General features: G+C 35.5%; 1 protein-coding gene across 4 annotated transcripts in view; it reads left to right on the top strand.

Annotated features, from left to right (window-relative positions):
- Positions 1 to 12,009, top strand: part of DDX6 (DEAD-box helicase 6) — a 37,684-nt gene that overhangs the window by 14,947 nt on the left and 10,728 nt on the right. For all 4 annotated transcript variants that reach the window (XM_090266050.1, XM_090266048.1, XM_090266047.1 and 1 more), the window contains exons 6-11: positions 785 to 931; positions 3,318 to 3,412; positions 4,755 to 4,877; positions 5,371 to 5,499; positions 6,759 to 6,875; positions 8,217 to 8,280. In XM_090266050.1, the coding sequence (XP_090122176.1) occupies positions 785 to 931; positions 3,318 to 3,412; positions 4,755 to 4,877; positions 5,371 to 5,499; positions 6,759 to 6,875; positions 8,217 to 8,280 (675 nt within the window). The remainder of the gene's footprint in view (positions 1 to 784; positions 932 to 3,317; positions 3,413 to 4,754; positions 4,878 to 5,370; positions 5,500 to 6,758; positions 6,876 to 8,216; positions 8,281 to 12,009) is intronic.

Below are 12,009 nucleotides of genomic sequence, written 5' to 3'. Positions count from 1 at the left end.
TGTTTAAACTAAAAATAGCCATTTAAACCTTGGAGCTAGATATTAATAGAAGATAATTATCTTTTGTTAGTTAGAATTTACATAATCTGGAATACCTATTTACCCTTTCTTTTCATAACTCTTTGAAGAGATTTGTAGTTTTCAAAATATTTTTACATATTACACAGTTTTGACAACATTCCAGTGAGATAAGCAAAGAAAGTTATTGCCTTATAGATAGGAAAACTAAGATCATGAGAAATTAAATTATCTCATGTTACTAAAAAACCATGGAACTGTGATTTCACTTGTATGTGAAATCTAATGAAAATATAAAAGGAAAAAAACTATGGAACTGAATTGTTTCTGTGGCAGCTGTGTCTGTTAAGTTCCTTGTAGAAACATGAACCTTAAACTTTTTAAAGCCCATGTGGTTTTGGAATTTTAAGAGCTTAGGCAGCAGGGAAGAAACATTTCCATAACTGTACCCTACTCTAGAGTAAGCTAATAGAGTTTAGTTTTCACTTCTAAAGTGTTTTATTAAATTTTCAGCTTTTGTGACCTATAATTATCATTCTCCCATCTTTCATTTACATACTTTCATATGTAAATGAACCTGGGCAGCAGGAGTTTCCTATTTGGGTATTTAGACTAGTGAGTCTCACTGATATATGGAATTAGTAAACTTTGAGCAAGTTGTCAAGTCAAAGAATCCTGTAAAGGTTTGTAACTAAAAATAGTACAAGACTTAAACTCTTAAAATGTTACTTGTTTTCTTTTTTCTCTGTTGCTTGATACTTTCCAGCAATGGTGATTGTTCCTACAAGAGAACTTGCTCTACAGGTCAGTCAAATTTGCATCCAGGTCAGCAAACACATGGGAGGGGCCAAAGTGATGGCAACCACAGGAGGAACCAATTTACGGGATGACATAATGAGGCTTGATGATACAGGTAGGAAATAACTGATATAAAGTGGCCTATAGCTCACTGAGTGTAATTGCACACATAGGTGCTTCCTTTCAATAACTTACTAAAATTGTTTTTAAGAATTGGTGAGGAACAGAAACATTGCAGTAGAAAAATGAATAAAGGACATGGCATTTTTATTCAGTAAAATATAAATAAAAACAGCAAATTGATATGTGCCTTTCTGATTGATGAGACCAAAAACATTAGTAGCCAGTAGTGTGAGTTTGTGGCAACATAGGCTGTCTTGCAGCATAGGGTGTGTAAGGCAAGTTGGCATTATATTTCTAAATGATAGACGTGTATTTTCAAGAATCTTTTTCTTTTTTTTTTTCCATTTTAAAAAATTTATTTATTTATTTGTTTTAAATATGCTTTATTTATTTTCGAGAATCTTGCCTGAAGAAATAATTGGGCAAATGCAAGGTGGTTTACTACAGTGTGGTAGCATAGTAGTGAAAAATTTTAACAACCTAAACATAGAGGATAGTCTGAATGGAATTCCACACAGTCATTAAAGAATGAAGCTGATCTATATTCATTGTTATGAAGAGTTCTCCATGATACTTTATTGTGTGAAAAAAGATAAAGCAGCAAGAATGAGATCCACTTATCTAAAATTATATCTAGACTTTTAGTCAGAATTTCATGATTGTCATTAGATTAATTACTATATTCTTCATACTGCACAGTTATTTAAAATGATTATTTCCTTTGATTCTTATAACAATCTTGTGAAGACCATTACTTTAGTTGAAAGGCAATCTACTATATCAAAAGCTTGGTATGCGTGTTGTTATTCATTAGAGATTATCGTAAGACAGGGAAATATGTTTGGAGGAGGTGATTTGGGAAGTTGTAGCTCACCCCATGTAGAGGTGAAACGAACAAGTATTGTCTTAGCCAACCTAAAATGAAGTGGAAATCTATACCCTAAAACACATCTTTGCCTCTTTGTACTATAGTAGTCCCCCCCATACCTGAGAGGGATATGGTCTTTAAGACACCACCCTCCAATAGATGCCTTAAACAGGGTAGTACCAAACTCTGTATATATTGTTTTTTCCTGTATACCTATATACACCTATGATAAATTTATAAATTAGGCATGGTAAGAGATTAACAACAATAACTAGTAATAAATGGAACAATTATAGCAATAAAATGTGGCACCTCTCTGTTCACATCTACCATCCACAGATATAAATGCATGTTCCATCTTAACTAAGCATTTATATGCACTGTGGCCATAACTTTTGCAGTTTGAGGTGCAGTAGTAAAATTAGCACTTTTTCTTTCTTCTTCACAATTTCATGGGTAGGAGGTTGGTTCTCATCATAGCTCTTAGCAAATTTGGTATACAGTTTTTTTTCTTATGTCAAGAACTTTCACCTTTTCACTTGGGGAAGCACTTTGGCATACCCAAATTACCACTCTTGCACTTTGGGCCATTAAGTATTGGGTTGGCCAAAAAGTCTGTTTAGTTTTTTCCATAAAATAAAAGACACATTTTTTATTTTCACCAATAACTGTTGATTTGGATATTTTAAGTATGTCAGCTGTCTCCTACATGGTATAATGTTGATTGCTTTCAATTAATATCTGCATTTGATCACCATCGTCCAGCGAGAAATCTCTAGCACAAACTTTGCAAACCACATTTGCCACATTTGATCAGAGTACCTTTTCTATACACTGCACAACTCTTTTTTTGCATTTCATTTGCATTTTTACCTTTCTTAAAATAACAAAGCCTAATATGCCGGAAATGTTGCATATTTTCTTCCATCTTCAATATTAAAATGGCTACACAAAAATTCACCAGTTTTGATGTTTTTTAAAATGTACGCTGATATGATAGGTGTCACAATACACTCTTGACAAAATTCTTTCGAATGAAGTTAAAGACTCTCACGCTCTGCTAGAGCCATCTTATGGAAAAAAACAAATGAACTTTTTGGCCAACCCAATCAAATGTTACTGGTACACAAGCACTGAGATACAGCATTCTGACAACCTAAATGGCTACTAAGTTACATAACAGGTGGGTAGCTGATAACACTAAAACCGATAATTTACATCCTGGGCAGGATGGAGTGGGAGGGTGTGAGTTTTCATCATGCTGCTCAGAATGGCATGCAATTTAAAATGCATATATTGTTTATTTCTAGAATTTCCCATTTAATATTTTCAGGCTGTATTTACCATGGAAAACAAAACTGGATGAGGAGGAACTACTGAATTCCTACCTCTACAATAATATTTCTGATAAAATACACATTTTAAAAGGTTTATATATGTATATAAACCTTTACTATATCCTTTTGCCCAAGTTAAAATTAATGAAAATGTGTTTTCTAATCTTGTGTAGTGCACGTGGTAATAGCTACCCCTGGGAGAATCTTGGATCTTATCAAGAAAGGAGTAGCAAAGGTTGATCATGTCCAGATGATAGTATTGGATGAGGTAATGTCTCTTAATTTGGAAAAATGCTATTCTCTATTATGCTGAGCTTTGTTTATAACTGTCAGTAACTGAAGCAAAGGTACTATGTGTTTTATGACATAATAAACATGATTTTTGTCAGTTCAAACTAATTGCTTATAAAAACATCTTACGGAAAGTGTGATCTTTATATACTCTTGTATGGATGGAAAAAGACTTTTACAATTGAATATGTATTTTTGTTAAAAAAAAAATAACCTTAAAAGAGCTTTAGAGTAAAAATATAATTCAAGTGGGAAAAAAAGGCAATAGATGATAGGAATTTATAGGAATAGTTCCAACTTCTGTCTGTCTTAGGGCTACAAGATAGTTTGGGTTTTTTTCTTGTTTTCCAAGAAGAAAACTTTTTGAATAATCTCAAACCAAGTTAATTCTAAGTCTCTTTCCATTCTGTGATACATTTTAAAGTTCATGTAATAGCTCCAGCTCCTATTTAGCATATAATACTTTGTATTATTTTGTTTTTCAGTCTCTGTTACATATGTTAATCTCCTCAGGTATTCTGTACCTTTTAAGAACTTATTCCGCTCTATTCTTGGGCTCTAGTAATGTTTTATACATAATGTCAACTGTTAATATTTTGAAATAAAGTTACTTTCCTTGTTGGTCTGCATTTTTGATAGGTTGATTATGGTTTGATTCAGACCAGACTTTTTGTTTTTGTTTGTTTTTGAAATGAGAAATAACATATTAGTCACTAGGTACTAACACTAAGTACTTCACTTTTTTTTTTTAACTTTTGCAACAACCCTGTAAAATAAGTAACCTATAAAAGATAATGTTTATATTAGTATGTGCTAACACGAAGTGCTTTACATGTTTTTTTTTCCATTTAATTTTTGCAGCAACCCTGTAAGATAGGTATTCTGTAGTTATTACAATGAGTACACATTCTAATTTTAAAATTATGGAATCTAAAGTTATTGATGGGTTAAATAACCTCCCAACATAACTAGTAAGTGAAGGAGATTTCAGTCCAGGTAATTTAACTCTGTAGCATGTATTGATACTTTTAACCATTATACCATACTGCCTCTTTAATGGAAATCACATTAAAATTCTGTTCCGGGAACAAGGATTATATCTGTCTAGGATTCCCCTACCCCTTCCCCCAAAATGGGTATTATAGACCTTTTCCCCTTCTGGGCATGTGTTTTGGTGCTATTGAATTATGTATTGTTGTAGAGAACTTAATGTTTACAACCAGGAACATCCATGAATGCTCTATTGGATGAAGCATTATTGACCAAAGACCTTGACATTATTTGATTGTTTTTAAAGTTTTCTTCTCTTTGTATTTCAGGCAGATAAGTTGCTGTCACAGGATTTTGTGCAGATAATGGAGGATATTATTCTCACGCTACCTAAAAATAGACAGATTTTATTATATTCCGCTACTTTCCCTCTTAGTGTACAGAAGTTCATGGTGAGTATAAGACAAATGCACGTGGAAGCAGTGTCATCCTGTTGCCCATGAATACACCTTTGTCCATCATTACATCTAATCAGTCTATACTTTGAGCTGATTATTTCAAGTTTTTAATTTTTTGGCTTTTTCTTCAGCTGATCAGCTAAGGTTTGTTGTGCATAAATTAACTTTTTGTTTTTAAGCTACAATAGTAATCTGATTAAATTCTTCATTCACTTAGTTTTTGGTGTCAGGCCAACATAGCCATTGATGCTAGATAAACTGATTGCAGCATAATCCCAGATACAAAGTACAAAATAGTAATTCAGCTACATATATGAATGTTAGATCTCCTGTATAATTATAATTTATTTCTTTGTGACAAATATGTATACTTGTTTAGAAGAGAGCTGCGTCCCTTAAAGCAAGAGTTTATCAGATGTATAGGATATATTTTGAGTTTGAGATACACTCTTTTTGCTTATGAATAAGACTTTTTTTTTTTTTCCAGAATTCCCATTTACAGAAACCTTATGAAATTAACCTGATGGAGGAATTAACTTTGAAGGGAGTAACCCAGTACTACGCATATGTAACTGAGCGCCAAAAAGTACACTGCCTCAACACGCTTTTCTCCAGGGTAAACAATAGGCTTCAGCTGCTGAACATTATCCAGTATTTAACCCCAATAAAACACAGTCCTAACCCCAGCTGGTGTTGCTCAGGTGGTTGGGTGGGTGTGGTCCTGCAAACTGAAAGGTTGCCAGTTGGTTTCCCCGTCAGGATGTGTGCCTGGTTTGTAGATTTGGTCCCCAGTTCGGGCACGTATGGAACACAGCCAATCTCTCCCCCTCTCTTTAAAATCAAAAATAAAATTAAAACAGACAATTGTACCAGTTTTCCCACCACTTGAAATGTTAAAAAAAAAAAAAAGAGGGGCAGTGGGGCTTAGCTTCTCCTAAAAGGCAGTTTCAGTTGATCTGAAGTTGGTAAGGCATAATTGACAAGTCACAGGCACTTGTAATTTAATTCTAAACTAGTTGACCTTAATTACAGTTGATCCTCATTATTTACAGATTCTGTATTTGCCAGCTTGCCAAAATGTGTTTGTAGCCACAAAATCAATGCTTCTGTACTTTCGAGGTCGTTTGTGGGCATGCATAACATGATGAAAATTTTGATTCATTGTGCATATTCCCAGCTGAGGTCAGACAGGGCAATACTGCTGCCTTGTTTCAGTTCTCATATCACATATCAATATTCTTCTCATGGCCTATTTAATGGCACATTTTTTTTTCTCCATTTTTGTGCCTTTTTGTTGATCTTGTTTTAAAAGGGCTCCTAAGCATAGTGCTAAAGAGATGTTTAGTGCACCTAAGTATATGAAGACTGATGTGCCTTACAGAGAAAATGTGTATTAGATAAACTTTGTACAGGCATGAGTCATGGTGCTGTTGGCTATGAGTTAAGTAAGGTGTTCTTAAGCAGTAACACACAAAACAAGGTTGTCTTATTGATTCATGGATGAAAAACTTATGACCAGAGGCTCACAGGAACTCCCTGTACTTCTCCTAGGAGCAGTGGTTCTGTATTCACTAATTCAGTGTTTGAAGGAACTTTATAGAATATAACTGGCAAATGATGATAATTGGCTGTATTTTACTCTTGCTGGCAATTGTGTGCCTTTATGAAATATACTCTTCAATAAAACTTTTAAATTATTATTTGCAACTATGAAGTAAATGAATAGTATTACAGTTTTGCATCTTTGGTATCATAAGATTCTAAGTCATAGACGTGGTTTTAACATTTGTTTGCTAGTCAATATTTTCAAGATGTGCAAAAGTAAATAAAGGTGTCTTCTTTTTTGTTCCCCTGCCCCCCCACCCCGCCCCCCAGCTTCAGATAAACCAGTCAATCATTTTCTGTAATTCCTCTCAGCGAGTTGAATTGCTAGCCAAGAAGATTTCTCAACTGGGTTATTCTTGCTTCTATATCCATGCTAAAATGAGGCAGGTGAGTATAAAACTAGAACTTGCACAGATTTTTATAAAATTTTTTTCTAAGTATTTCTTGGATTTTGTTTTAATGCTTCTGCAAATGCCCTGTGTTTAAGAATAAATTATTCTTTAGTAGACAAAGGACCCTTCATTTTAACCTCTTAGAGCTTCTGTTTTCTAACTACAAAATAAGAGTAATAATACATACTCTTATTGCAAAGGAAGATTGAAATAATGCACAAATGTTTGTACACTGTCATGCATGATATAAATGTGAGACTTTATTCCCTTCTTTCCCCAGGTAATCTCTAGATTTGCACGACTTAATTCAATAATCTCTAGCCACATGTGGCAGCTTAAATGAGTTAAAATTAAATAAAATTTAAAATTTAGTCTCTCAGTCACATTAACTACATTTCATGTGCCACATTACATGTCACTAGCAGCTACAGTTTTGGACAGTACAGATAGAGACCATTTCCATTGTTGCAAAATTTTCTATTGGACAACACTGCTGTGTATTTTTGATATGTCTATGTAACTCCTCAACCAAATGCTCTTCCTTTACTATTCTCTTGAAGAAAAAGATGAAATCTCTAAATTTCAGAACTTGAATTAACAGAATAAATTCAAAACCATAACAAGACATTTTTTGTGTATGTACTAACTGAATTACATGAAAAGAAAGAAGTTTCTGTGTAGACTTGTCATGTTAAGAACTTAGCTCACATTTGGTTTTCAAAGAAGCTTAATGTCATGGATCAGATACCACTATGTAGGCACCTAATAGTAGAAATCATCACATGAAATGAATGTATTAAGCTGATGAGAACATTTTAAAGTGGAAGAATGTTGCACTGAAAAAATAACCCACATTACCAGATGCTAGACTTAATCACTTTTCCTAGAGTCATTGTGTATGTTTTCATTTTTGTTTTTAAATTGGAAAGTAGTTTTTTTTTAACTTAAGTTTATAATTTCTAGAAAGGTAAATGGTAGATGTTTTGGTCAAGTAAACTTTTGACATCCTCTGTTTGAAACATCGTAAAAGTGTATATATATAAAAACAGTGAAAATTGTTACTTAAAATTCACTCCAGCAAAAAATACAAATACCTTTAAGAGTTAAAATAAATGCCACATATAGTTATGCATAGATAGGTATTAGTTGCTGAAGAATTCCCAAGGGAAACCAATTTATGGTGTGCGTTTTTTTTTTAACCTTTTATTTATAATTTATGTGTATTGAATTGACTTGTCTCTCATTTGTGTAAACAAATTTTGTATAGAAGAAATAATGGGAAATTTGGGGCTTTGTACCTGACTTAATCAAATCAAATGCATTACTTTGTTCTTAGGAACATCGAAATCGTGTCTTTCATGATTTCCGAAATGGCTTATGCCGCAATCTTGTTTGCACTGGTAAGTATTTCCTATTACCTTTACCCATCGCTTTTCCCCCTAGTTCTATTCTGTTTTCTCTGTTCTATAGTATGCAGCAGAAGCCTGTGACATACATAGCGTAGCTCATCCTACTACCACTTCTAGAATTTCTGCAATTGAGAGTGAGCTGTTGTTGTTAACTCCTGAAATAAGGTTCTTTATCGGAAACTGCAGAAGACTTATGGCACTCATATCTTATCTACCTTTTAAACCAATTTGAAATTCGTGTGTTTTCTGAATAGTTTTAGCATACAAGAGTAAATTATATATAGCATATGCAAAATTAATTACATTATGAAACAATCTTTGTTTTAGAAATTGTTTGTTGTGGCCGTCTAATTTTTTGCCAGAAACAAACTAGTCTAAATTTTATTGTGTTTTACTACAAAAATAATAACACTGGTTAAGCAGGTGGATAATCAGGTCAGACAAAGCAAGTAGATTCAGTATCCTCCCATCTTAATACTGGGAATATAATCTTAGTATTGGTATGAGATTAATCTTCTGGATGGAGAATCTAGGATTTTTTAAAGTTATTGAGGTATATACATGTAGAAAAATAAATCATAAGTATGTTATTTGGATTTTTTCATGTGTATGCACTCATGTAACCAGCACCCAGATCAAGATTTAGAGTATTTTGAACTTCCATTTCCGGTTGGCTCCGGCTGGAGGAGTGAATATTGAATGTCCTGAGAGGTCAGATTGCTGTCAGACATGGCCCATGGACATGGACATTGGCATGAACATGGTCATAGTAATGGAACTTCCAGATTATAAACAATGAAAGATAGAAGGGACATCGTTAGAAACTGTACAGGAGAAGCTGGCTGCATGCGAGCTAAGGGATCCATGGGGCCTCTATGAAGCTTGGAGATACGTGGGTGGCTTTGCAAACAATGTTTCCTTTGTTGGTGCATTATTAAAAGGATTCAAATGGGATTTGCTGCATTTGTGGTAGCTGTACGGGCTGAAGATGCTATCTGGAAGTATCTTAGTGGCTTCTAACTCCCATAAAAATAAGATTTCTTCACTATAGCCTATTCGTCTGTGTGTTTGTCCCTTAAAGAATACTAGTAAGATTTAATACAGAATACATGTGCCAAAAAAAAAAAAAAAGATTTAGAGTGTTTCAAAATTTGTAGTTTATTTTTTTTTATTACTATAATCCTCACCTGAGGACATGCCCATTGATTCTAGAGAGAGGGAGAGAAAACATCACTATGAAAGAGAAACATTGATTGGTTTTCTCTTGTACGTATACCCCCAACCAGGGACCAAAATTGCAACCTAGGCATGTGCTCTGACTGGGAGTCAAAGGCAGTGGTACCTTCCTATTATGTGACGATGCTCTAACCAACTGAGCCACACTGGCCTGGGCTCAAAATTTGTATTTTTTGTGAAGTATATTTTATTGATAGTTATTATAGTTGTCTTAATTTTTCCCCCCTCTGTCTGGTACCCCCCCCCCTCCCTCCAGCAATCCCACCCCCCTGAGTTCATGTCCATGAATGGTACATATAAGTTCTTTGGCTTCTCCCCTTCCTATACTATGCTTAACATCCCCCTGCCTGTTTTGTTCCTACCAATTATACTTCTTAATTTCTGCACCTTTTCCCCCGTTCTTCCCCTTCCTCCTCCCCACTGATAACCATCCAGATGAGCTCCATGCCTATGTTCCTGTTCTGGTTGTTTGCTTAGTTTGTTTTTGCTTTTTAGATTCAGTTCTTGATAGTTGTGAATTTGTTGCCTTTTTAAGGTTCATGATTTTGATCTTTTTTTTTTTTTTTAAATATGTCCTTTAACATTTCCTGTAATAATGGCTTGGTGATGATGAACTCCTTTAGATTTACCTTGTCTGGGAAACACTTTATCTGCCCTTCCATTCTAAATGATAGCTTTGCTGGATAAAGTAATCTTGCTTTTCATCACTTTGATGACTTCTTGCGAGTCCCTTCTTGCCTGCAAAGTTTCTTTTGATAAATCAGCTGGGAGTCTTATGGGAACTCCTTTGTAGGTAACTCCCTGCTTCTCTCTCTGCTTTTAAGATTCTCTCTTTATCTTGAACCTTTGACATTTTAATTATGATGTTTCTTGGTGTGGTCTTCTTTGGGTCCAACTTGTTTGGGACTCTGTGCTTTCTGGATTTGTATGTCTGTTTCTTTCACCAAATTAGGGAAGTTTTCTTTCATTATTTTTTCAAGTATGTTTTCAATTTCTTGCTCTTCCTCTTCTCCTTCTGGCACCCCTGTGATTCGGATGTTGGCACATTTAAAGTTGTCCCAGAAGTTCCTAAGCCTATCGTCATTTTTTTGAATTCTTGTTTCTTCTTTTTGTTCTAGTTGAATTTATCTCTTCCTTATGTTCCAGATTGTCCATTTGAATTCTCGCTTCCATCCTTTCATTATTGGTTTCCTGTGGATTATTCATTTCACTTACTGTAACCTTCATTTCTTTATTTTTTTGCCATACTCAAGGAGTTCTCTGAGCATCCTTATCACCAGTGTTTTGAACTCTTCATCTCATAGGTTGACTATCTCCATTTCATTTAGTTATTTTTCTGGGGTTTTGTTCTGTTCTTTCATTAGGGCCATATTTCTTGGTCTCCTCAGTTAGGCAGCCTCCCTTTGTTTGTTTCTGTGTATTAAGTAGAGCTGCTTTTACTCCCTGTCTTAGTAGCGTGGCCTATGTAGTAAAAGCACCTGTAAATTATGTGGGATGGAGCCTTAGGTAATTGCTAGGATGGGTCTACCCACTTCACCGTTGTGTGGTTCTGTTTGTGGTCGAGGGCTGGGAGAGGGGACAGACCTGATGCCTGGCTTCTGGTGATTTGCCTGGCACTCCCCGTTTCACAGTGACTTCACCCATTTCCTGTATGTGATTGATGCCCTTCCACTTGCTGCCTCGGGGTTTGCATATGTCCTAGGGTCTTTTAAGTGGTGAAAATCTGGCAGTTTCTTCTGCCTCCCAGCCTCCACTGGTTTTTACAACCAGTGGTAGTTGGAGGTGTATCCTCCCAGTGCTAGAATCCTGGGATGTGGGGTCTGGACTGGGGCTGGGATTCCTCCCTCCAAGGGTATCCCTCCTGGTTTTTATCACACATGAATGTGGGATCCTCCGTTACACTGCCACCGCTTGTTCAAAGCACACCACCACTCCTCCCTGTCTCCACAGCTCCACCCCTCCTACCTACATCTGGATGAATGTGACTTCTTTAAATCCTTGGTGGTTAGACTTCCACGTAGCTTGATTTTCTGACAGTTCTGTTCATTACTGGTTTTTGAGATTTGGTTGTAATTCTTGCTATGGATGCATGAGGAGCCAAACGAAGTGTGTCTCTTTATGCCTCCATCTTGACTGGAAGTCCCAAAATTTGTATTTTTAAAAACTCTGCCATGGATGGTGTGGCTCAGTGTATTGAGTGCCAGTTGCTGGTGCGATTCCCAGTCAGGGCACATGCCTGGGTAGTAGGGCAGGTCCCTGGCAGGCGGCATGCAAGAGGCAACTGATCAATGTTTCTCTCACACATTGATATTTTTCTCCCTCCCTTCCCATCTCTCTAAAAATAAACTTTAAAAAATCTTTAAAAACAACAACAAAATTCTGCTTCCCTGGCTAGCCAGTGTGGTTTGGTTGGTTGGGTTATCTTCCTCTTAACCAAAAGGTTGCAGGTTCAGCCCCCTGTCCTGGTATATATGATCCACAGTC

The sequence above is a fragment of the Furipterus horrens genome, unplaced genomic scaffold, assembly GCF_987537825.1.
Source record: "Furipterus horrens unplaced genomic scaffold, mFurHor1.1.pri manual_scaffold_2, whole genome shotgun sequence".
In the NCBI taxonomy this organism is placed as follows: Eukaryota; Metazoa; Chordata; class Mammalia; order Chiroptera; family Furipteridae; genus Furipterus; species Furipterus horrens.
Note: the sequence above shows the minus strand (reverse complement) of the source record. Positions and strands in the feature narration are given on the sequence as shown.